General features: G+C 43.1%; 4 protein-coding genes across 8 annotated transcripts in view; 1 reads left to right on the top strand and 3 right to left on the bottom strand.

Moving 5' to 3' along the window:
* LOC139808885 (ribonucleoside-diphosphate reductase large subunit-like) overlaps positions 1-25,786 on the bottom strand; it is a 79,096-nt gene that overhangs the window by 49,196 nt on the left and 4,114 nt on the right. The gene's annotated exons all lie outside the window — the stretch shown is intronic.
* Chas (chascon) lies at positions 28-20,936 on the top strand. 5 transcript variants are annotated; one of them, XM_071771379.1, is made up of 12 exons: positions 28-203; positions 9,920-10,100; positions 10,743-10,779; positions 11,502-11,671; positions 12,092-12,283; positions 15,439-15,657; positions 15,885-16,131; positions 16,466-16,804; positions 17,077-17,282; positions 17,399-17,624; positions 17,892-18,366; positions 19,301-20,936. In XM_071771379.1, exons 2-12 carry the CDS (start codon positions 10,032-10,034, stop codon positions 19,809-19,811), a joined length of 2,691 nt encoding a protein of 896 aa, XP_071627480.1. In that variant the 5' UTR covers positions 28-203; positions 9,920-10,031; the 3' UTR covers positions 19,812-20,936. The 5 variants fall into 5 exon arrangements, with proteins under 5 accessions (XP_071627480.1, XP_071627479.1, XP_071627482.1 ...); XM_071771378.1 differs by lacking the exon at positions 28-203 and adding an exon at positions 3,164-5,748; XM_071771381.1 differs by lacking the exon at positions 28-203 and adding an exon at positions 5,794-6,155 and having other exon boundaries at positions 18,976-19,323.
* Vkor (Vitamin-K epoxide reductase) lies at positions 20,855-23,254 on the bottom strand. The gene is made up of 3 exons (XM_071771414.1): positions 22,906-23,254; positions 21,550-21,647; positions 20,855-21,472 (listed from the first exon to the last, which is right to left on the bottom strand). Exons 1-3 carry the CDS (start codon positions 23,088-23,090, stop codon positions 21,249-21,251), a joined length of 507 nt encoding a protein of 168 aa, XP_071627515.1. The 5' UTR covers positions 23,091-23,254; the 3' UTR covers positions 20,855-21,248.
* On the bottom strand, positions 23,459-25,407 carry Lwr (ubiquitin conjugating enzyme lesswright). The gene is made up of 4 exons (XM_071771415.1): positions 25,064-25,407; positions 24,501-24,584; positions 24,175-24,437; positions 23,459-24,098 (listed from the first exon to the last, which is right to left on the bottom strand). The coding sequence occupies exons 1-4, from the start codon at positions 25,127-25,129 to the stop codon at positions 24,032-24,034; spliced, it is 480 nt and encodes a 159-aa protein (XP_071627516.1). The 5' UTR covers positions 25,130-25,407; the 3' UTR covers positions 23,459-24,031.

Here is a 25,786-nt window from a genome sequence, read left to right as displayed (position 1 = left end):
GCGCGCGTACCACAGTACACCGTGACGAACGACGTCGTCGTCGTCGTCGTCGCTGCCTTGTGTCACGGGACGATGACGCGTGACACGCGCCGTCGCTGGTGCATCGTTGCTGATCGTCGCCTCCGGCGTCCGGCGCGGCGACGGCGGCGGAGTACTCGCCCGTGTGTGCACGTATTTACACGTTGAACGTTAAATACACCGAGGTTAGCCACCGAGGGGTACGGCACGGCTGTCAGCGGGACGCGGGGAAGAGACGGAGGAGTGCGCGAGCGTGCGAGCGAGCGGACGAGTCGACGAGAGCGAGAGAAACGGTGGCGGTACGGGAGTCCAGGGACGGCGCGAGAGAGCCGTGATCCACGGGCGAGAGGCACCGACGCGCCCCGCGAGCAACGTTACGCGCGATTCGCGCGAACAACGCGATTTTGCCGATGCTGTCCACGTCGTCCACCGCCGAGTCTCGCGCTCGCACGCCTATGCATTTCTGTCATCCGTAGAGAGAGTCTTGGCCGGCCCCTATCCTCGTCTCTGTCGCGCCGCCGAGAGAATATGGCGTATTACCTACGCTCCGCGCTACTCCGATACTCCGATGCACATATGATACACACACACACACACACACACAAAATATATGTACACACCGTATAAACACACACACATAAGCGGAATGGAGAATCAACCCTACGGTCTCTCTCGTCTGGGGTCGTGGCTCTCGCCGCCACTCGTTACGGCGCCGCGAGCTTCGCTCTCTCTCCGCTAGTCCGCTGTTCTCTTCCTCATCGGTCTTTGCCCCCTCTCGCCCCCTCCTCTCCCCCCACGTGTAGCACACTCGACATTTCGCGACCTCTAGGCGACTAGGGTTCTTTTCGTTTCTTCCCTAGAGAAGGAATGCCGGATCGCGACATTCGCGACCTGCGGCGGCGCAGTAGCGTCCTCTGCGGGTTCTTTTGATAAGAATTCAGACCGCTAGGTGCCGGCACGTATCTCGCGCGAGCGGTATCGATTTTCGATGCGCCGCACGGCGCGTAATTTTGACACCGATCGTGCCGTGAATGGGAAATGGCAAGCCGAGGCGCGAATCTACTGCAGTGAGCGGCTGTTCGGGCTGTTAGACATTTTATGAGCAAGCGGGCACTTAACTCGAAGCTTAACGCCTTCCCGATGCTTATCTTCCTTCGATTAAGATCGTAAACGTTAACATTTACGTTTTCAGATCGCGCTGTTCAAGTTTTCGTTCTGAGCGGACAAAAACGAGAAGAGAGATATGATCTCATGATTAAGGCGAACGGCGCCGCGCGAAAAATCTTCTTAATTCTTCAACGTTTGCTGTCGCGCTGAGAATGTTAAAGGGAAGAAAAGTTTCTCTTGGATTTCCGATGTTATATAACGTTAAAAATAGAAAAGACGCACTTTGCGTCGCGAGCGTGAGGCGGAGATTATTGTCGCGCTCGACAATCCCAGTCGCCGAACGGTAGGCTCGCTCCTTAAAATGACGAACGAGGACGTTGGACGTGCAAACCGGACTGGGTGACGTCACGCTGCCGGCCGCATCTCCTCTCGGCCATCGCCACGGTTGGGCCGCACCTGAAGAGGCGCGTCTTCTTTGAACCAGTTCGCGGGAGCAATTACGCTCCCGCTTTTGCGAGAGCGCGCCTCGCGCTCTATTCCGCGATTCTCGCCCATTTCACGCGGCCGGTTTTGGAGATCGGAGCACGTTTCCGAATCCATATAGGTAAAACCCGTCGCGACTTCTAGACTCGTCTACGTACGTGCCCGAGATGCCCGGAGAGACGTGTGTCCGAGACCGACGTCGTTAAACGAATACATAATTGATTTGGAAGCGCAGGGAAGGCTATCATATGTTAAATAACACCGAGATTTTAAATCAATTTCGATATCAAAAAGACACGGGATACGTTCCACAGAGAGAAAAAAATCATAGGACAGTGAACGAGCAAATAATTAGGATTTTATCACCTAAATCGTAAAATATGATTTATTATTATTATATCTAAATAAATTTGACGGGACGTTTCGAACTGCACAGAGTCCTTCTTCAGCTGATACAAAATAATATAAAAGAGATTAAGTCATAAATAAATAAAATAAAATTATTTTGCAAATAGGAGCTGATCTTAGTTTATTATTTGGATACGCTCCATTTTAACTCTATGTCTTATATCGCATTGGACTCAACTGCGTTGTGATAGTCTCGCACAATTTCATAATTCTTCAAGAATTCGAGTCTGTATGCGATAATGGATGCAATGAGTTTGGAGAAAAAGTATATAAAATTTACACAATATTATTATATCAGGCTACCAAGTCCGGACTGTATAAATGGCGTTTTTCTTTCTATTAATTAATTGGATATAACGGCCCTGTTTTACTTATTACTGATATATTTTTGGGATTCCAACAAATTCCTCCAAATAATGAAAATTCCTTGATTCATATATTACATCAGCCGATTAGATGAAATTGAGGATGAAATATACTTGAAACACCGAGCCCATTTGCGAGAAATAATTTTAATGCAAAGGATTAAGTTTCTACACGTTTCAAGGAGTAGCATACTCAACGAAGGAATCGCTCGGGATATGCCGTTAGTTTCCAAGTTTTTTAGGAACCAATCTGAAGGATCTGTCAGAAATTTGCGACGGCGACAATTTAACGCGCTCGCGGCATTCAGCGTGTACATTGACATTGACACCGTTTCCTCCGATATATCGGACGTATTATGCATTAGCCCCGAGATTAATGCGCATGTTTTGGTCCCAAGGTCTCTCGATAACTTCGAGATCTACTTGCACAATTTGCACGCGGCTGCGCGGAATCGGATCGCGCGCCGTCAAGGAAAGCGAGAAAATTATGATCGTAGACGTGGAGAGAACGGCGCGTAATAGATACATTTCGTGTACGATTGTCCCGGGCTTTCTATTGTCGATTTATACGAGGCGGCGCGGCGTACCGGCGCAAAACCAGCATCTCGATGTTATCGCGCGACTTTTGCATATACATTAGCACCGATTACCCGGCTACGCCACTACGATGAGCGAATCGACGAAAGTTCGTCGGATAACGATCCGCGGTTAATACTTGAATTTATCATTTTAACTGATTGCGCGATCGAGCCCGCGGGGCTCTCTCTCTCTCCACCTTTCGATGCGATTCGAGCAAGACGGAGACAAGACCCAGTCGGTTCGCAAATGTCGAGTGATTTAAACACGCTTGGCGAGTACCTATAGTCGAAGAATGTCATTGCGTGTCGCGTAATCTCCGGCGACGCGAGAAATGAACCGGATATAATAACCGTCGCAGAGAGCGATCATTCACAGACCTAATGACAGCGATTCCGGCGATTCCGGGGCACTGTCAGCTCGACAAATAGAGCAGATCGTCATATCGTTGAGTCACTCGCTCGCGCTGTCGCAATCGCGTGGACGTCGTCGGACGGATGTATCACGGATCGATCTGTAGTGAAAATGTGGGGGCACGCTCTACACCGATGTTCTTTCTCGCGCCGGCTAATTAATCATCGGGAGCGATCGCCATTTCAGGCCGACCTTGCGCGCGCGGCATCGCCGCGCGAGAGCATCGGCGGTTCCACGGTGAACGCCGGTGGAACGCCGAAGGAACCCGTATTTCGGATTGTGCGACCCGCGAATGAATCACTTTACATTATACCGAATTCGATGCCGCGGTATAAGGCGCTCGACTGGAACGCGCGCATTTGCATATTAACGACCTCGAGCGCTAAGAATGGGCTTCTGAAAATGTACGTACTTATCGCGACGGTGCCGTTCGGGGACGCCTAAAAACGCGCGGATATTTGCGGCGAGAGAGACCTCGTATAGCAGGAAGTCGCGCGGTTAAATCGAGAAACTTTTTCCAGGACGTCGCTCACACTATGGGCGACATTCATAGTCAGATCTTATATCTCAGGTTTATCTTCAGACTGTACGACTCGTTTCACTGGTTACGGGATATCTGAAGATAAACTTAAGACGTTCTTATAAGTTCTGACTATGAATATCCAGTCTGTAATTCGCGAAAGCGTGTTCCAAGTAAATTCGATAGTCTCTATAAATGTCAGGTAGATTATTACTCGACGGTACAATTTTATTATCCTTTCTTTGTTTGGTCATATGTATTCGCAGTATCTACATCTTGCTAAAGTTACACGACGCTGGAATTAAACCGGATATATCTCGCAGATTTAATGTTCCTGCGATATTTTTATTTCTGCCCGCTCATTCTGACGCAATATGAAGAATTAATAATAATGCTCTCGCGAAGAGGACTCCTCGATTCTGCTCGTCTGACATTTTTCGGCGTGATATTTCGCAACTGTATACACGCTACGCTTTTGCTCTTTCAGCAAAACTCGCGCGCCGCTCTTAGTTTCAGCATCCTGAAAGCGATAAAAGACGTCGGCGTGATTATTCTATAACAGAGTAAGCTTCGGAAAAGTCTCAAGGCGATCGCGGTCTTTAATGGGTTAATGGGACGTTAATCTCCGTCTTTCGCGCGGCGATATCTCTGATTGGATGAACGCCATCGCGGCAGAGATATACACGGTGTTTGCCCATTCGGGCGTGTACTCGGTTGTCGCGCGTACGTGCTTGTTTACAGTGGCTTCGCCCCGCCGATCCTCGCCTCCTACTACTCGATGCCCCGTTCTCGACAGTCTCGGCATAAGCTAAGCAAAGTTCTGTTTCGTCGATATAAAAAGTTATTTCCTAGACGATCTAATAAAATTAATGAACACGTTGGAAATATCCGATATTTTTTTCTGTATTTATTCAAGCTTTGTTAAACACTCGGATATGAAAACATAAATAATATGGAACCAATTACTTATGCTAATATTGCTCAAAAATTGAAATTCTTTCGGAACAATGAATAAAATCAGCGAAACGAAAAATGATCTGCTCGTTTGTAGTCAAATTAAGATTCACTTCAAGGATTGGTATTACAAGTCTAAAACACACAAATGTACGTGCGATAATACAATTACTTTTTTATCCATTCCTAACGGCCTCCAACTTCTTGGCGCATAAAGATCTTCTCGATTGATATTCGCGCGGTGTTCTTCATTTACAATATAACGATGCGATAGTTGAGTGCGTAATTAGATCCGAGCCTGCTTGAAGTCTATTATGATTAATAATGTAATAGAGAGATATTCTCTCTATTACATTAGAAAGAGATATTCTTGCCTTCGTACTCCTCTGAATGTGACCAACTTCTATCGTTGTTTTGGAATTCTAAAAAAATATCTTAAGACATATTGTACACCGTTAAATTTAAAAAACCAATACTTTAAGTTAAATAATATTTTATTGTCTTTAACTACCATGTTTGTCGAAATTTATTATTTCAACACAAAATAGTATTATTTTAACTCCAGTGTTTTAGTTAAAATAACGACATATTGAGTAGGAGCAGTGGCGATCTATAGGAATAGTTAAAAATGACTCGAATAGAGGATAATTTAACACTACGAATTTAACAATGTAAAGAGTACACTGAAACTTTGTAATGAATTATCCAACGCGCGTTTGTTCCTTAATTCCGCGCAACTCTCACGGTAACTATTCGCACTTTCGTGACAAGCTGGTCCACTTAACGCGCATCCGAGACGTTCCTTTTTAGGCGACCTCGGGAGAGAAGAGGGTCCCGATTTCACGGAGCCCGAAAGATTTCGGTGGCACGAGATGCGCCGGATTCTATATTTGTCTTTCTGAGGTGAGTCGTCGTGTTGGATGAGTGTTCCATGAGGCGGTAAAACGGCGAATCACGCACTCTGGGGCGCCTCACCTGCTAGACTCGAGCCTGAGGTGCCCCAGGTGGATCCGTCAGAGAGTACTCGACGGCCGGACAGTATCGCGAGCGCTGGCGCGAAAGCATGCGGCGCGAGCCTCGTCGAGTACTTTCGTTCCGCGCGTCGCGAGCAACGCGCTCGTTCGCGTTCGTTCGCGTCTTTTGAATCGTCCCCTCGCTACAACAAACTGAAGAAATTAATTTTTCACAGCGCGAGGAGCGTTTGTCGAGGAAAACGTCGGTTTTTTTTAACTTCGCTGAAAATTGTGCTAATTTCCGCGAAGATTTCTGAACGCGAGAACAAGCGCGAACGAGTGATTCGCGGAGTGTGGGTGAGTGTAAACAATCGGCATTCCTTCTTACTCTCTCACGTTTTCTCATCTTTTTTTTTCCACCGAAAAGTTTCATTCGCGCTCCAACGTCCTACGCTCCGATCTCTCTTTTACGCGCGGCGCCGACACGCGCGTGCATTTCGCGTTTCCGAGAAAGGATCGGCCGACGCATCGGCGAACGGATTTTCCTCGCCGAGGATATTACGCGAGTGGCATTGTCAGCCTCTTACATAACGATGCCGTGCGGCAGGAGCGATGAGAATCTTCCCAGTGCACGACGGAGTATATCCGGGCGTTCGATAAACGCGCGTTTATCGATTTATCGAGATTTATCGGCGGTTTTTCCCGCGATCGTCAGCCGCCGATAACGATCGGTCGCCGCGCGAGTGTCGACCTCAGGCTGTATTTGGTGTGAAAGCCAAGGTGCCCCCCTCGTTCCCATCTGATAGATCGTCAGTGTCGCGCGGTCCTAAAATGGATTCGAGGCGCGATCGAACGAGCCCGCTTCGTATTTTCAACCAAAATGGCGACGTCCTTGGCGAGGTCACGTGTCCAGCGTCGCCGTCCGCTCACGCTTAAATCGTTGGTTTTCGCGCGCGTTGAAGTCACCGCGAGGACGCGCCGCGCCGCGGGCCGGCGATTCAAACGTTCCGCGCGCGCTTTATCCCGTATCTATTTAACGAAAGAGAATTTTGCCACTGTCGATTAACGCTAATTTAATCTCCCGTCGCCCGCGTTGCGTTTACGCAGCGATCGGGGGCTGTAGAAGCGGTTCAAAGTTAATGAGACGTTAGTGAAACCTCATCGATGTAGCTTTCCGAAGAGATGCAGGCGTGTGCGTGCGTCTTCAACCGTAGATTTCTTTCTTTGAGAAGTACTGCAATGGCTCAAATTTATTGAAATTTTACTTTAAGCCTTGAAAATGATCTGAAAATAAATTTTTATCGAGCAGATTAACCCTGCGTACGATAAATTTGTGAGAAATTTGTGATAAGCTCGGTAAAAATATCTCTGTACGAATTTCGCGAATGAAATTGATGAAAGAAATTGTGAGAAATATGTTCATACTTGAATTTATATATATCAAGAACCTTGTCGCATTAATTACTTATGTCTACATTTAATTACTTATGTCTAATTGTTAAAACTAGTAAGGCCCAGTTTCACCAACGTCGATTAACTGTAACCTTGGATTAAACTCACTCTTCGTCTCTTTCTAACTGTCCCCCTTAGAAAGAGACGAAGAGTGAGTTTAATCGTTGGTGAAACTGATGGGCCTAAAAGACAAAAAGTAAGTTAAACCGAGATTAAAGTTAATCTGCATTGACGTAGAAATGGACATTATAGTCGGCCTTCGTAAAGAAACACGGCAGAATTGATTGACAATTCGAGCGACCGTGAACGTATGAAAAAAGAAATGAGATTATCGCTTTCTATTAAGGTATACAATTTAATGAGCCATTACTGTCAAGGATAATTACGTTATTCCTCTTTTTTTTACCGTTGCTCGCGAGTTCATCCTGTTCTAGACCAAGATACGTAAAATGTCACGGACTTTTCGAGTTATTCGCTTTTACGCGCTGACGCATCCCTGACGTCACACGCATATCCAATAAGGTGAGAACGACATGGTTGTATGGCGGATTACCAAAGAAGCACGTTGTCAATGCAAAGTGCATGCTTGTCCTCTTAGATCTATTCATGAGATATGAAACTTTTATTGGCGTGACGTTTACGTGATCCCCAATGGCGAAAAAGCAGAGAAATCAAGAAATGTTAATTTTTAAACATGTTTATACGAAATAATCCTTGAGCGACGATTACATCCACGATGTAATTTATTACAAATTTTTTTGGCTTTTCTCCTGTATGATTAATTGCACGATACAATAAGCATCATAATTATAATGTCGCGCAATTAAAAGACTTATAATTAGCAGTACTGAATATGTTAGGCATCGTATAGCGCATTAAGAGATTATACGACAACTGTACTTTGTATACGTACCGCAGACTCCTATGAAGTGTTTAAAAATCGCATCAAGCATATTTAATGTACAGTCATTTCAAAACTACACTTTACGATCGTAGATCCTAAAGGTAGAAAAGAATCTAAATACTTACACGTATACCTGTCCTAGGTATAGTCTGAGGTGGGGCGAACGCGTGCGTAATTCCAACCGCAAGGACGCAAGTGTTCAGAGGCGTAGGCAAAGCTCTTTTTAAAGCGGATTAAATCGCTCCGTTCGTGAAACTCTCGTGATGAAGCGGTAGTTAAGCTTATGAAGCTCGATGAAGCTGAGCCAAGTATCTTAGAATAGTCAATAATTACAGAGGTAGTACACAATCTGTATGTATTGATACTTGAATCATTAAGTATTAACTGCGACCAGAAAATCTAAATCTGGTGTAAACTCTTCTCGTTTTTCTTTTCCAGTATTATGATACTCCTACTATTTCTCGTATTAGTATTTTCTGTTTCTTTTTTAATATCCATGAAAGATCACTCTCCGCTCATTCTATTGCTAGTCTCCTATTTTTTCAGTTTCAGGAATTATTATCTCAAGAGCCGCAGCGAGAAATTAATCGTTCTTCAATTACGCGTTAATTATCCTTTCGGTCGAACAGACAACTCAATCCGCGCGAACTCCCCGATCAAGGACTCGCGAATGGTTGTAGGAGAAGTCACTCGCGCATCATTTTTACGCTAGGGGTTCCCAACCTTTTTTTTTATCAACAGGGCCATATTAAAATTTTTGTAATGACCGGATAAATTTTATTTCGAAAATGATATAGAAATAAAATCTTTTTATGTTTTAAATTTAATTTATTACACTGATAAATTAATGATAGTTTGATGACAGACCGAAAAGTATGTAAGTTACTGTTTTAATTAAATATTACGACATAAACACTTGTTGTGGTTGTGGTTCCGTGTCTCCTTTTTTATTCGTTAATTTCAAAATATTTTCATTATTTTTTTATTTATAATTCTTTTATATTATAACGTCGATTTTTCTTGGCGGGTTGGATAAAATTTCACGGGGCGGAGGAGAGGGAGCCGAATCTGACCCGCGGACCGCAGGTTGGAGACCGCTAACTTACGCCATTGATATGGGACATACATACAGCAACCGGCCGTATACGTGGTGTCTTTAAGTCTTTAGCCACCACGATCATCTCGATATCGTATCGCGCGTACCATATCGAGGTGGCCGCGACCGCAGGCCCGCGTGCCACCGCGGCCTTCGGCTTCTCTCTTTCTCTACGCAACAGGAGAGAGTCTTCCCGATGAATTATTGCAGGTCCGCGAGCTACGTGTTCCTCACATCGCGCGTCGACGTAGCGGAAGAATTGAGGAAGAGGGATGGCGCGCTCGGGGCGGCAGGACTAATATCTCGAATCGAATCCCGTATTACCGAAGAAACAGTGACGCTTTTAGCGTCACCGTGACACATCTGACGTACACACAATACCGGGCAACCATAATATCAAATATATATAATACCTTCAAAGATCTTCGATGTCGCGCAAGATAATCATTAGTCAGAGTGACCGGAGTATTTTTCTTAATACCTACTTTGAAATTCCCTTTCTTTTCCCTCAAAGCTTCATCCTCTACTTTATCCTGGTTAAAATGAAAATATTATCATTCTAATTAAAGGGGACATCATTAACCAAAGCGTTCGCTTTTATCGGCACTTATCTCCTGCGTTCTGACTACTTTACGCAAATTAATTATTATTTTGATATAATTGTAATAGGGCGTGAGCAGAAACGTTATTATTCACGGTTTGGCAGCTGAATACCTTCTCGCAACGACAGACCGAATAAAAACCGACAAGAACATCAGGACCCCGTAGCAGACATGATCGAATGATGGAGGTGATTTCGACACGCCGATACGAGGCCCGTCCACCGGCGAATACCCACTCCTCTATTCTCGTGAGTAACATTTTCTCCGGCCTCTTCAGAATGCATTTTCTCAGATACTCGCGCGTTTCTCCTTCAAAGTTCACACTCTCGCGCCTACATTGGTACCCGCTCGAAAAATCTGATATATACTGATCTGATGTCGAAATAATTTAAGAATAAATCTGAGAGATCAACATAAAAATTTGGAAAATGGATTAAAAAATAGAATTGGTCGAACGGAAGATTGGTCACAAAAATTGAATAAAAAACTTCACGCTTCGATAGATAAATACTCGATAAATTTCTGAAACAACTGAAATCTCCGGCACATTAAAATGTTTTTGATTAATTATTCTTGATTGACTGTAATTCGCGTAATTGTGTCGGACACAATCCCGCGCGAATCACTCGCGCGTTCGTTCGCCAGAGTTCGATCTTGCGAATGATCTTACTTCACGTTAACGTCCCTGTCGGATTGGAATCTGCCGGGTGTCGGTCAGGAGTTTAGTCGCGTGTAACATGGAGTAAGAAAGCGGTTACGGCGAAGTTATTTGCGGTAGACGTACTTCTCGCGTAACTTCCCCGGAATGTCCTTAGCCGGAAAGGAATCGCTTCTTCGACTCTAGCTCTCGCTCGTAGGCGGATTTACATACGTATTGTTTCCTTTTTCAGGTTGACCCTGAGAACTCCGTGGCATTAATCAAAGAAGGTAAATTCCTCGAACAGAAATGTTAATCTACGAGCGAAAATGGTAATCCTGGTCATTTATGCCGCCAACGTGCAAATTAAAAGTTTATTAAAACGACACTATTAACATAAACTATAGAAGAACAGAAAAAGAACGGTAAATATTATTATTGCGCATAAAAAATATAAGGTGAGACAGATATTCTAATACATATTTATTCTTAAAGATTTATTTTACTGGAATATTTTTCATCTTTTCGTAATCTTGAGGAGTTTAAATTTCCGCATTTCACGATGCATCAATAACGGTAAAAGAGATTAATGCCCGACCCAAAAGTTTCTAATATTTGAATGGCCTAGATCTACACCTGCCGAACCGCCGAACCCTCATCTTTGTCGTTCAAACAAAAGATTAGATAGATATGTCGGAGCTTTTGGAAAAGTAAATTAACCGAAAGGGTCCTCTTTTTGTTGATTCTGTTCTATTTGGCAAACATCACGCTCGCAAAAAATAACTGTTTACGCCAAGTATTATAACTGTTTTTCCGTTCATTCGGACGCTCGCAAAGGTGCGATAATTGACAGCGATGTCGACAGAGGCACAAAAGACACCTCTCCCTCTGCCATCGTCGACTCATCAACCCGCGTTTTATGTCCGTTTGTTCGGGACCGAGAAATTAGTTTTGCGAAACAATGCCGGTCTTGCGAGCCAGGCTGAAAAAATACCCGCTTCCGCCTTTCCAGAGGAATGGGAGACCCGCAAGAAAAAGGAGATTACCACCACGCGGCAGATCGAGACGAGGGTGAAGCGGCAGGTCGTCCTCGAGGATGGCGAGGTCGTCGTCGATTCCGGGCCTTTTGTCACCACGAACACGACCGAAGATGTCGAGCAGCAGGAACATACGACTCAGGAGGTTTGCATTATTATCGAATGGTATAAGCCCGCTAATAAATTTAGCTCAAGATAAATATAGTATATTATATAAATTTTGACGATAAATATACAAATGACATAAATAATCATGAACTCTTGAGATCTATCCATCTAATAATGCTAAATTGTTCATATATCTCAAAGTTTTCTATCATTTCTGTCCTTCGAGAAGATCCCAGATCGCGTTTCAATCGTAATAATTTTTACGAGACGAAAGATGTAACGAGCAACAGTTGCCCAGAATTTCCTTCCTCTCATGTCCTTTCGACACATCCATTGTTCATTGATTTCTGCATACATTTGCGTATCAGAATCGGCCTCCTTTGTAGTACCTATCGCGCGCCCGTAAGGAAACGTAAGGAAACGTGCTATTAACTGGTCCGCGAATCGGGGTGTTTAGAAACGCACGACCGGGGATCAACCGCGGGAGGTCGACTGGCGGCCGGCGGCGGCGGCAGGTGGTATTGTGACCGGAAATGGCGGTAACATCGTGCAAAAGGAGCTGAACGAGACGGTGATGAGGAGCCGCGAGGAAATCGAGGAGAGACTCGAGACGGAGGATCGTCAGCAGTTGGGAGATATCTCGGATGAGGTATATACATATATATATGTACCCGTGACACACCCACCACCTGAATTCCACCTGCGCGTGCCGCGGGGGGAACACACGGCTGTAGGTACGAGCATTCCCTTTCCCGCGGCGCGGCGCGGCGGCGTCACGCGCCGCGAAAAGGTCGCGCTGTTTGTTCTCCAAAGACTCGTCCCGTCTGATAGCTCGCGCGAGAGTCGACCGTGTCTTAGCTCGGCGAGATTCGGTCAGCGCGGCGCCAGATAGGTATTCGGCTTCGCGTTGTGTTACGAAATCATTTGCAAAGCTGAGGAAAACAGGCACGCGCGCCCCGCGCCCGCGTTCGAGCGATATTTCTCCGCGGGAGATCTCATCGCCGCATCTTTTGTCGGGAAATTACGCGGTTCTAATGCCAAAAACCTATACCGAGAAAGATCAAAATGATGAAATATATCAATACCGAGAAAAATCAAAAGTATGGAATATATCAACAAATTTTGCCAGTTGGGTCGATCTAAAAAAGCTACCTACGTTAACTTTTTAATTTTTAACTGGCGAATCAAACTCATTGTTTTTGTTTTTAAAGATCAAAATGTATCGTAACTCTGAAAAGCTTCTCGAACCTAACTTTTTCCTGTAAAGATTTTTAGATGTTTCACGTTTCACGTGTGGCGATCAAGAAACGTCCGTCAAGGCCGGTATTCATAGTCAAATCTTTATATTTAAGTTCGTCTTAAGTACGATCTTAAAATGTTATGAACCAATCACAGAGCCGTATCAGCATCTTAAGATATTACTTAAGACGATTTTGAAATAAGATCCGACTATGAATACTGGCCTTATATTCAGATTAGAACCTTCTCTTTGTTTTATCCGTTTTACCTTCTAACGTAAATTTAACTTAGAACTAATTGAGAGAGCAATATTTTATTAATTGTTTGTATTTCTCTGACTTAAAAGCTTAAGAGCCTATGGAGAGATAGAATATAAACTGTTAAATTTCATATCTTTTGAATTTAATTTTTCTCCGATTTTATTTAAGTATCGCGAATACCTGTAGGCAAGATCGTGTAATTAAAAGAGCATAAAATATATATATATTTATTTACTTCTAAAGAAACATGTCAGTTTCTGATTTTATTATCGCGTTCATTTCCGATGCTAATCACGAACCATAAATTAAGAATGTTAGCTTGACGTTTACGTCGTTTGACATAGTTAATAGCAATAGATCGTACGTGTCACGTTCATGAGTGTCATAATAACACAGTACACGTTTAACGCGTTAATGCGGATAGACAGGCCCAAGAATAGCTCTCGGGGTACCGAAAAAAAGCTCTCACTCTCCCCCCCGATATCAATCTACGCGGTATGCAACCACATCCACGTAAATCGCAACGAGGTTTCACAAACCTCGCGCGGGGATACCCGGGAGAGGAGTACCTACCCGGGATTGCGAAAGACGGAGCAACGGGTAATATACGCGAGAGAGGAGACGCTCTCGCGCGCATGAACGATTCCGGACGGAGGAGGTCGTCGAATGGTTCTGGGACGAAGAGGACGAAGGAAGGACGGAGTTAAACGGCGAACGCGGCGGAGCTGGAGGAGCGAGAGAGGGAACCGCGGGGAACGGGGTGAGCGAGGGAGAAGGGGGATCGCGGAAAGCGAGAGACAAAGAGAGAGAGAGAGGGAAAGGGATCTCAAGAAGTGGAAGTCGATGATCTCTCGATTTTGCTCTCCCTTCACCCAATGGCGATGAAGGAGCCATGAGATGCCCGCAGCCGCAGTCTCAGCAGCTGTTCCGCACGTCTCTCGACCGCGGGTGCGATCAGCCGCGAATCCGATCCCGCGATAGTGTCCCGCGCTCGTTCTAGTCGGCGGAATCGGCGACGGGGTGTCATCGTCCCCCGTCTGGAATTCGCCGGTGTTCGTCTGCTCCGCCGTGTGGTCTTGATCCTTTATAATTCTCGAGAGTCCCCTCGTCGCCGAACAGGATCGGTCGTCCTCGCGCGCGAGACGCCGGGAGAACTGATCCGCGGGAGGAAAGATATCGCCTAATCGGACGCGACGTGCCGCGGCGGGCCGTGTCGTGTGTCTTCTCCCTAACGAGATAATCGCAGAAGGTATAATCGCATTGTTGCATCGAAATTGGACGGATCGCGGACTCGTTCCGAAGTGCATATATATGTACGCGCATTCGCTGCAAGTAGATCGGAACACATCAGGTTCGATTGAAAGTATTATATATATAGTGTCGCAGGGCGAACAGGTATATATCGCGACGGTTTATCATGCTCGTCATTGTCCTCGGCGTGTTCAGATACTGAGAGCCTCGTTCTTTCGACGGCGCGGAGGTTGAAGAATCGTGTTGTGTCATCGCAACCGGCGCTTTGCGTAATTTTTAATTTATCTGTCCGATGACACGTATAGGTATATGGACGTTAATACGTAACCATTCGACATGTAGATTTCACTTTAGTAGGATTGAGGAAATCGGTGTTGCGAGCATCGAATTTGTTAGATGTGATATTTTAAGAGAAAATCATAAATATATAAAAAATGAAAGCAAGAGAGAGAGAGACAGAGAGAGAGAGAGAGAGAGAGAGAGAAAATTAAAAATTAAATCAATGATGAAACATGACGTGTCTTTGTTGATTAATTATCGCAGAATGTCTTATTTTAGACCGGACGAAAGAGCGGTAACCGATAATTATCATTACCGTCGCTATTACTTAAGTTTAATCTAGATGTTCTGCGTGTCAAATAAGCGTCTATTACCCGATAAAAACAGTACGTGGTCCACGTTATTGCTACGTGGATTCGACGTGGATGTGACGTGACTATTTTTATCGGGTAATTCAAACTTGTAAAGATAATTTTCTGGTTTATCGTCACGATTTCCTCTATCATTTGCATGCTTTTACACATTTATCGATATATACGATTGTGTGCACTTACCCCATTACGACTGTTCTTAATCGTACTATTCCTTTTCAAAAGCAATACATTTTCGCGGAAAAAAGAGAAAAACAGCTCGACTAGCCGGTTTACCGTGACAAGATTTTAGGGTATATATATATATATGTTTATATGGGAGAAATATCTCGCGGAGAAGACAATAACGCTGATCGCGAGTTTTCGAAGAGGATTAATATGCGAGCCCTACATCTGGTTTTCAGGCATACCAGAAGGCGGTGCGTAACAATAGGGGCGACTTGCGAGTCGCCCTTGCCGAATCTTCGAAACAGTTGGCGCCGCAGTCCGCCGGTCCGCGGGTCATTCAGCACACGACTAGGTCAAACAAGGTCATCGACACCGAGAAGACCTTGGAGAAAAAGGAACTGAAGGCTGATGGATTAATCGTTACCGAGAAGAAGCGAACGGTCGAGCACGAAGAGGTGAGCGTCGCAACAGCAAAAACTGGTTAATATACTCCTGCCGTCATTTTTCACTTTTTGTCTCGCATTACCTTCGCTTATTTTTCACGAAACTGTAAAAGAACATTTAATTCTACACAATATTTAACTACAATAATACGTGATTAATATATTTGTATAATTTTAATATCGCATGAGTTGGAGAAACACAGTAGTTGCAAAGTAACGCTTGATCGTTTTCGCTTCAGATTAAAGACGACGAGGTCCCGGACGACGGGAAGAACGACGACGACGACGAGGCCTCCGAAACGAAGAAGGAAAGCTCGCAGAGATACGTGAAGAAGAGGGAAGAGGACGTGGTGGACTACATCTCGGCCGGCGAGAGAGTCGGCCGAGAAATGCGCTACGTCGCAGAGACAACCGAAGGAGAACGAATAGGCGACTGGTCACCATCACCGACGGGCATGCGGACGACTCGTTTTCACAAGTATCCCGGTACGTCTCGCGCCTTTCTACATTGATTTCTTATCGCCGCGTTCCACATGTTTACGAATGGTTGACCAAAAGGTCAACGGATAATCGTGAGTGGTATACTGAAGTGTATACATATAATCTGATAGCTGAGAGATAAACTGACTGAATTCCTCTTCCATCCTCAAGACCGCTGCGTGTTACCTTTAATAAAATAAATATTTTATATTCAACAAAACAACAAAAGTTGTTTTTATTATCTTGGAGGATTGAAGTCTATTGAAGAGAACATCGAGATGTCATTCTTCTACCGATATACGTTTCTCTTCTCCAAAAAAATCATTACTAATTATGACAGGTTTCTCGGATGCCGCTCGGAAAGACGCTCTGACAAAGAAACCGTTGGATCTTGAGGAAGAAGACGAGGCGAGGAAATTCGAAACGTCGAAGTGGCTCGAAAGCCACTTCGGCAGCGATTCGCGTTCCTCGCACGGGTCTCTCGACGCCGATGATTCTCCTCTTCCAACCAGCACTAACACGAGCTACATCAATGTCACCATGAAATCCTGCGCACCGAGGGAGCGCGATTATCAGAATACAAGTTCCAGTCGTAATCAGCGACGTGATCGAGAGTCGAATTCGCCTTCAGGATATTTTCATGGAATCAGCGAATGGTCGGAACGATATCAAGGGAAAGGTGTGGAAAAGAGAAATTTATTAGAAAAAGTATTTTTTGAGTATTAATAAACAATTAATCTTTAACTTCACATATCATAATATAAAACGTTATTTTCATATGTAGTGAAATATAAAGTTACAAAATTTTCTTAAAAAGAAAGAGAAATAATATAAAGACATATTATATTATATAAAGTTTAGGAAATAATCAACTTGATTACAGCTTTATCGCAATAAATATTAATTGGTACACGAATTCGAGCTAACGTGAATATAATGTATTCTACACAGAGAAGCAAAATCATGCGCGATCGAACTCTCCGGCTCGGTACGTGGAATCTCCGCGTACCAACGGACAATTCCACGGACAGAAGAGAAATCAAGTTGAATCATCGTATTCGAAAACTTACGAATCGTTCCGACGTGAATATCAGGATCCTGTCGAGGAACGACAACGTACGCCTTCCCCACCTATACGTCGAAGATCGAAAGAACAGGTGGAGACATTTTTTTCTTCGTTGTGAAATTATCGTTTTAAAATAATTAATTTACGAGAAGATACGTAGTATATTAGATTCGCTGAAAGTTTAGTTTAATTATAATCTTTTTGTAGTGGACAAAATCCGAAGAAAAGATCAGCTCGAACGAGCCGGCGGGTCGTACTTCAAGTCCGGTACACGTGGTGCAAAGAACTTGGGAGAGCCGTAATCGCGACATTCAAGCACAGACACCCGAACGCGATTACAGAAGTACCTCGCCAAGATCGCGATCCATCTCACCGAAATCGCCGATAAACGGTCGCGAGGAGAAGAAGTCGGATAGTTCAAGAACATCAAAGAGCAAGTCTTCTTTCACAATTGATTCAAAACAGAAGCGATAAGCTACAAAAATACTCTAATTATAAATTTATAATTTTATTAAGTACTTTAATTTAAAATATTCTAAATTAAATCAAGCATTATTACAATCAAACTATAAAAGAAATTGATAATAAAAGCTAAACGATAACATCAGTAGCAGAGAAGATTGTTAACATCATCATTATTAATTATTATAATTGTGTATGCATTATATATAATAATAAAACACTATAAATCTACTCGCAGATCATGGAGCTAAGTATAAGATCGGCGAATCCTTTCGGAAGCTGGTGGGCAAATTACGTTCAGCCAGCACGGAGAGAAAGAGTAAACAGAGAAGCGGTGGTTCGACCTCGCAATTGACGCAGACCGATGACAACGGGCCGACCTACTTGCAATACAACGTGATCGATAGGAACATTCCTTTCGTCAGCGAAAGAGACACGACGGAGGACAAACCACCGGAGAGACCGCCGCGATCGCCGCGGAACGCTAACGCGTCGAACAAAGTCACGAAGACCAGGACGGCCGATCATGGTGCCCGGGAACAATGGCAACGCAGCGAATCTACGCCGCCGCCCTTGCAGAGGTACTACTTGGGCGAGGATCCTTTCGGCGGTAGTATCTATGGCCGTGAAAAAGGATACGAGGAGGACAGGGATCGGCTGCGACAAGGAAGACCGCGCGGCTCTGGTAAAATTGCCGTAGATTCCGAGCACAGGTAATCGAAGTACTCCGATATACGACGTAGTGAGAGCGAGACAAATTTTGGTTGATAACTTCTCCCCTATTTAAATTAGATTGCGCTATGATTTGATATTGCTCCTTATCGTTATCATTACTGCGCTTGCTACTGAAATATCTTCATATAACACATGACTGTACATATAGTGGTGTCTTTTATAAAATATTAGTCCTCTGTCTTTCTATCTTATGTCTGTTTTTTTGATTGGTATTTAAAGAGTTATTACACTAATTGAAGTTTATAAGGAAATTTTTATAAATTAAATTATAGAAATTGATCAGATAATATTTTTTTATTTAGTTTTAAATGGTATTTATTTCGAAGTACATAACATTTGGATTAAAGATATAATTCATATAATATATAAAAATATGTAAAGAAAAATGGTAAAGAACTATGAATGATGGTGATTTTCACTAAGGGAAAATCGATCGCGAATCGAAAGTGCAAGGGATCAAATTTAATTCGAGACACTTTCGAGGCTCTCTATCTATCTATGCATGAATGATTGTTAAGAATGACATAGCGTTTCGAAGATATTTCACGCTTTCACGTATTGTCAGTGAAAATTTGTCTCACGATCAGAATCTGTCATCGTGAATAGACGACGACAACTCGCTATCTCATGCCGCTCCATCGCCAAAGAACGTCGAGTTAGTTGTGCAAGCTTCAGGAGCAGGCAAAGTGCGAACGTCTAAATCGCTTGGGTGTCTTTAAGTCGCATTCGTCGCATTCACGGCGAATATTCGTGCTTCGATTTCGGGGTGAAGGCTGCATGAAGGGACGCATGGGAATCGAAACGTATTATATATCGGCTCGGTAGGCTTCATTCGATCGTCGCCGCAAATCGTCGACGAGAGATAGTCCCGCACGACTCGGCAATCACCTTTCGGAAACGACCGCGTTTCAGCGTCGCCTCCAGCTCCCTCGGCAGGTTTAGCAAGTCCACCAGCAGACTGGCCGGCGATCACGAGAGGGAGGAGCACCTCCGGTCCACCCAGACGTTACCGCGGAGCCTGCACTCCGCCAATGCTGGACAATCGGCACGCTCGCAGATCAGACGACACCAGGCGAACGTCGGCCGGCACGGCACACCCGGCAAAACGGGCCAGCACAGCAGCATGATCAACATATCGATCAAGAATACGGTGAGCACGTCGCCCAAGGTGAACGTGACGCCCGCGTACAGCACGCTTCAGGCACCGCCGAAACCCGAACGTACATACAAGTCGTCGCTGTTACGCAGCAAGAGCTTTAACGTCGAGGCCGACAAAAACGGCGTCGACGCGCCGGTCCGCGCACCGTATACCTCCAATTTGCACCTGAACCGCCTGGACGAGACGCCGCCGCTCAAGAGCCCCGGCATTCTCGCCAGCATTAGCCGTAGTAACAGGGATCTGTTAAGAGATGGTAAATATTGAAGTGGCCAATAATATAAACCGTATATATATCCTTCTTTTGGACGTTAAATTGCGCTATCCTTCTCTTTCCCCGCAAATACGCGCGTGTCCGAAGAGCGTCCCAAAGCGTAAACGATACAAGTCTTAAGCGAGAAGCGAAAAGTCTGATAAAGTAATGAATTATATTTGTGTTTTACATATATTGTAATTGCATATATGCTTTCAATAATCTTATACTTTTAAAACTTTTATTAAAACTTTTCATTTTCTCTATGGTTATCGTTGAAATCTTGCCCTCCTCTTCCTCCTTCGCCCCCGTTTTTAATTGCGTCACTGATGGCCACCATATTCAAAAATATTTGTATAGATAATTAAATTTTTAAATTTATTCTTATTAAATAGTTGACTCATTTTCTACGTTATCATCACGTATCACCTCGTTACGCGTTTTAATGTGGAATATTGTAGGCGTGACGTAAATAGTAGCAATCGTAGCGACAGACACATCCTCTGGAAACTGTTCGAGAAATTAAAAGGTGTTGCAGCTACTATTTATAGTCGACGTTTTATTCGTAGACAAGAAAAATATTAAGTTCTAGATACCGTGCGATATGTACACGACATCGTTCTCATGAATTATTTAACATGGAATCTGTCGGAATCGAGGACGTGAAAGTCACGTCCTCCGAAATCGATCATACGGAGTACATTAAAGTAGAATCGATAACAATTGCTAAAACTTCTTAAATATTACAAAATGTTTCGTACATTTTTAATTTTACGTCTATGTGCCACATTTTTCAACAGTTAAATTACATTCACACAAAGCGGAATATGTAAAGGTCATTACTATTCACGATATATATAATGTACAGAATGTTCCGCGTACTTTTCTCATCTTCTTAATAATATTTTCTTTTGATAATCTGAAATATATATATTTTTCATGCCGCAATCGCGGTAATAAAAACGATAGCCTTAATTGAGAGGAATTATCGCGGGACATTCTGCATATTCGTTATCGCGCCTAATTTTTAATAATAAATGAATACACAAGTTTCATATATAGATGCGATATTATTTATATTATTGTTTATACTGTTGATTTACAATAATATAATATAAATATATATAAACAAGTTCTTATCTTTGTGTTTATCTTTATACCTTTTATCTGTATACCTTTTATCTAAAATGTTACGTAAACTATAACGCATAAAAATTCACTGAGTTGTTTGTATTGTATAATGTGACAAAAAGTGCCTCACAGCCAATTTCGTTATAGTGAAAGGAGACAGAGAAAGAGATTCGAGTGTCTGAGAATTCATGTTTATCTATAAAAAAAATCTGTATTTATATTATGTATAAATTCTATGCGCAAATAGAAAATAATATTATATTTATAATAAATTGTTATATTTTTTCAAGTCGATCGCAAAAAGAATGTAGTTAATCTCTTTAAGATTTCTTCATCTTTTTTTTGTACGTATCACCTGCGGTCAATTTTCGAAATTTCTTAATGGCGAGATACGTGATCACCGCGTTTACAATATACATGCTAACGCATACAACACAGATGTATTTCAACAGATATAATATATGGATTAAGTATATCGAACAAATATTAGATAGTATTCCCAGAACGACAATAGTGGCCGTACAGGCGTAGTTATTAATCATACCTGAAAAGAAAAAAGATTCTATTATTGTTTATACGTAAGGCGTGTGCACGCATGGACAAGTGTAATCGAATACATACTTAAAACTGCAAACTGAGTATAAAATGCTAAACCATACATAGGATTTGGGACGTTAAACACGGAATCTTTTGGGAACAGTCCGAATCCCTTGCCATATCTGAAATAATACGAGTCGTTATTATTTTTTTATTATCTTCCGAAATAATTCTGCGATGATTTACGATCGTCAATTCGAATAATTTTACGATCACGTTATTTCATTTTGTATCTTGTCTAACATTTATTCTCCTCGCATTTTATGGATCTCGATGTATCGGTTAAAAATTCGCGCGGTTAATACAGCATTATGGCTGAATGCATGCGGTGTCATGTCGCTGCTACTCGGAGTCTGTTTTCTATTGTTGAACTGGCTGCGCTAGTTCAGGAGTTTATCTTTTTCCCCTTCCAGTGTGGAGTTGAAAAAGATAAACTCAGAACTGGTGCAGCCAGTTCAGCAATATAAAACAGACCCTCGATTGCCGACTCCACTTTCTTCGTTCACGATTATATTACACTAGAACACTACTTTTCAAAACTACTAAAGGTAAAATAATGATATTCACGTGTGTCTATTATCTGAGCAAAAATTCTATATAAAATTAATTGTTTGAAAGTCAAAAATACCAGCCAAATGAGAATAGTCATTGGACATGTAAAAGTTTTTCATACAACTCTTGTTCAGCGACAATCATCTTTGTGTCTTATGTAATTATTGTAATTATTCATGACGTATGAATCGACGCGTCGTGATCCTCTGCCTCATAATGCAGAAACTTCTCAATGTTAAATAAAATATTATTTATATATCGATATCATTATATATATTGCCACGTCGTGAAACAATCTATGTCTGAAGTAGTCTATGCCTTCAAAAAATTGGGAGCTACTCAATATAGTCAATAAAGAAACAATGAGGTCGAATAATCGGCAATCAGACAACCCATACAGCACACATATATGTCCAAAAGCGGGACATGAACTCAAAAAGGATTCGTGAAAACCTTTTTGAGTTCATAACCGATCATCTGTGCTATCTGGGAAGATTAAGCCTGCATTCCGATATTCACTGTCAGTACTGCAAATCTATATTTTACGTCACGTATACTATAGATTTTCAGTAATGAAAGTTGCTGACAGTGAATATCGGAATGCAGCCTTATTAAGGCTATGCTCCGATATTTACTGCCAATATTGAAAATTTATTTTAGTATACGTGTACATAAATTAAACTACAGATGTATACGTGTACATAAATTAAACTACAGATTTTCAGTACTGCCGGTGAATATCGCAACGCAGTCATAGATCAACGCACGTTTAATCACGTTAGGGTTGGCGAACCGCCAACACGGCAGATGTTTTTAAAACTCGCTTACTCAGTCGCATACACTTTCGTGCAGGTGATGGTCTCGGAGATGTCGCACATCGCCTCGTACGAGTCGTCCTGCTCCTTCTTGGTCTCCACGACGTACACGTAGTACGACAAACCGAGACCGATCACGCACGCGGACACGATCCCGGCGTTGAATTTTCGTAAGGCGCAATTTCCAGCCGCCGGCATCGTGCTGCGAAACGGTACTCGTCGCGAGCTTCTACTGGATTGTTATCGTTCCACTGTACGCGTGTACAGTCATTGAGCTCGATATCTAACACACTGCAGTGATACGGCTTTGCACCGTGTGTCGTAACTCGTTGAGATTGCTTCGAGATGTTTCGGCGCGGCGATGCGTCATGCTTGAACGAGAGATGGCCGAAGGAGCCGTTACTGACGATCGATAAACGAATAAACATTTATATGCTGAACCTTGGGGTTCGCCGTCGCGTCGACTCAAGCTCCAAGCGTGTGTGCTCGCTAGAGCGGAAAACAACTTTCCTCAGTGGATTACATTTGCATGATAATTACTCGGGATTATATTTACCACGCGTTGCTTGACGAGTTGAAATCTTTTATTCCTTTCGAGATTTGTACATTACTTAGTAAACTCTAAAATAAGTCTACCTACACATGTACCGCATGACGTACATATTCAAGAATGGAACTAATAGGGAACTCGAGAAGAGAGATATATTTATTCAACAGCTACCGCGATACTTTTATCTCCCTACTTGCATCTCTGTTTTAAAAAATAAACATCAGTAATCACTTATAAGACTTAAAAATTAAAGGTTTGATCAAAAAATAATTCTGCCTTAAAGTATACATATCTCGTTCCTAACATAGTTCTTAATATTAATAAGATATTATTTATGTGTTAGTTTCCACGTCGACATGCGGTGTACGCTATGTATTCTTGGAATTTTGAGAAATATGCATGATGGATGAAGGCAATACCTCGGTAAATAAACGTTAAGAGCGTGAACCACTTAACTAGTTATATAACATATATTAAATTTGACTTGTAAAAAAGATTAATTGTAAGAACCATCAGTTTAGGAAAGCGTTTATCCACATATAATATCTTTCCCACATATTTTAAATATGTCGACTTGAGTTCTTGCGATTTATTCTTGCGGAGCCATCGCCCTGGCCTGAGCTTTAACGCGCTTCTCGTATTCCAAACGATTTTGGCTGCAAAAGAGATGCTCAATTATTCTTCAAGCATTGATGGAGCTTATTAATCACAACATGTCTCATAAGTAAATACCAATATATTGTGTATGCTTCAGCCTGAGCCGGATCCTTCACGTTTGGCTCGTTCAACAAGTCCTGAATACCGAGCAGGATTTGCTTGATCGTGATGGCCGGTCGCCAGTCTTTCTCCTCGTCCAAGAGCGACAAGCAGACAGTGCCGGATGGGTAAACGTTCGGATGGAACAGCGGAGGTTCGAATTTACATTTCGGTGGGCTCGACGGATAGTCATCTTTGAAGATCATACGCAACTTGTACAGGCCACCCTCCCACGGAGTCTGCAAAATCATGAGTTTGTGTACGAAACGTGCACAGTCTACTTGAAAATCTACTCGACTTACAGATTTCTTTCCAGGTATCGCGCATTCCCAACTCATCAAGTTGAGGGAACCGTCTGGATTCTTGGTTGGTCTAGCTACGAAGCCCTGCAAAAATTGTGTTCTTGCGTCATTCAGGAAAAACTCATACACGAATTTTATACGAAAAATAGAGCCAACGTTTCTACGAGAGGCCTCTGACAATTTTATGGGATTTTAATAGCACGAAAACATTAAAATAAGTTTCTCGAAATTTTTGTAATTGTGCTTTACAAGTGTTATAACGTTTATGATTAATTAACTCATTTTCTGTCTCTTTCTATGAATAAAATTGGAATTGTTCACGTGAAAAATATTAGTTGGGATAAAGTAGATGAAATTGAATGTCAACTCTTTCTCGGTTTCGACGACATCGGCTTGGAGCTCGGGGCGCCACGCGAGCCGATTGTTTACAATCGCGCATATTCACGACGGATAATCGTGATCGGGGATCGTAGCGTTCCGCGCGCGCCAAGCGGGGGGGACGGCTTTTGATGGCGCGTTCCCGCGGGAATCGCGCGTGCACGTAGCGAGGCGCGGAAACTTACGAACGGGTGGTCCTTCCTCCATGCCTTTCGCTCCTCGGCGAGCCTGGCGATCGCTATGCCTGACATTACGTCTGCGACGACGCGGCGATTTTTTTTCGGACGGGAGACACTCACGCGGCCGGACGACGCGAAACGACACACCGCGCGATCACTTAATCACGTCTGCGACGTGCTCCGCCTTCGTGGACAGACTCCTGCCTACGGAGTTTAAATATTTTGTCGGTCGTAGCCGACAGACGAGTCCGCCAAATGCGTTCTTCGCAATCCTCGCAAGGGTGCTGCCGTTTGCCAGCTAGAGGGCTAGAGGGTTACACGCCGACCGCGTTCGTGAAAGCGTGTAGTACGTACGGTTAGGATCGCAAGAGGGATTTTTTAGTGGATGAACTGACCATATAACGGCCGGCGACTCGGTCGATAAGGAAGGACGATTTTTCCGGACTAAATGTGCAGTCGCGCGCCAATAACGTGGACCGAAAACTTGTCCAGCTCGCTGATTCGTTAGTCCAGTATCTAATCGCACTTGGCTCGCAATTTGAAAAGTTGCTGATTAAATATGGAAGACAGATATAAATCGTTTAAAAACAGTTTTAGCAAAAAAACAAATTTATGAATTTTATGGTTTAGATTAGTAACGTAAATTAATTTGCTCATGTTATATATTGAATTATTTCTATAAACAGTCAATCTCAATTCTGGATAAAATTATAGCATTAATTCAAGAAA

Source organism: Temnothorax longispinosus, chromosome 2, assembly GCF_030848805.1.
Source record: "Temnothorax longispinosus isolate EJ_2023e chromosome 2, Tlon_JGU_v1, whole genome shotgun sequence".
In the NCBI taxonomy this organism is placed as follows: domain Eukaryota; kingdom Metazoa; phylum Arthropoda; class Insecta; order Hymenoptera; family Formicidae; genus Temnothorax; species Temnothorax longispinosus.
Note: the sequence above shows the minus strand (reverse complement) of the source record. Positions and strands in the feature narration are given on the sequence as shown.

Excerpts from the sequence above, each read along its gene's own strand:
- Chas (XM_071771379.1), top strand. The coding sequence starts at position 10,032 with ATGATGGAGGTGATTTCGACACGCCGATACGAGGCCCGTCCACCGGCG. Across the intron at positions 10,101-10,742 it reads ATACCCACTCCTCTATTCTC|GTTGACCCTGAGAACTCCGT; the intron begins GTGAGTAACATT and ends TTCCTTTTTCAG. Across the intron at positions 12,284-15,438 it reads TGGGAGATATCTCGGATGAG|GCATACCAGAAGGCGGTGCG; the intron begins GTATATACATAT and ends TCTGGTTTTCAG.
- Vkor (XM_071771414.1), bottom strand. The coding sequence starts at position 23,090 with ATGCCGGCGGCTGGAAATTGCGCCTTACGAAAATTCAACGCCGGGATC. Across the intron at positions 21,648-22,905 it reads ACGAAAGTGTATGCGACTGA|ATATGGCAAGGGATTCGGAC; the intron begins GTAAGCGAGTTT and ends GTATTATTTCAG. Across the intron at positions 21,473-21,549 it reads TACTCAGTTTGCAGTTTTAA|GTATGATTAATAACTACGCC; the intron begins GTATGTATTCGA and ends TTTTCTTTTCAG.
- Lwr (XM_071771415.1), bottom strand. The coding sequence starts at position 25,129 with ATGTCAGGCATAGCGATCGCCAGGCTCGCCGAGGAGCGAAAGGCATGG. Across the intron at positions 24,585-25,063 it reads GGAGGAAGGACCACCCGTTC|GGCTTCGTAGCTAGACCAAC; the intron begins GTAAGTTTCCGC and ends CAATTTTTGCAG. Across the intron at positions 24,099-24,174 it reads GAAGCATACACAATATATTG|CCAAAATCGTTTGGAATACG; the intron begins GTATTTACTTAT and ends TCTCTTTTGCAG.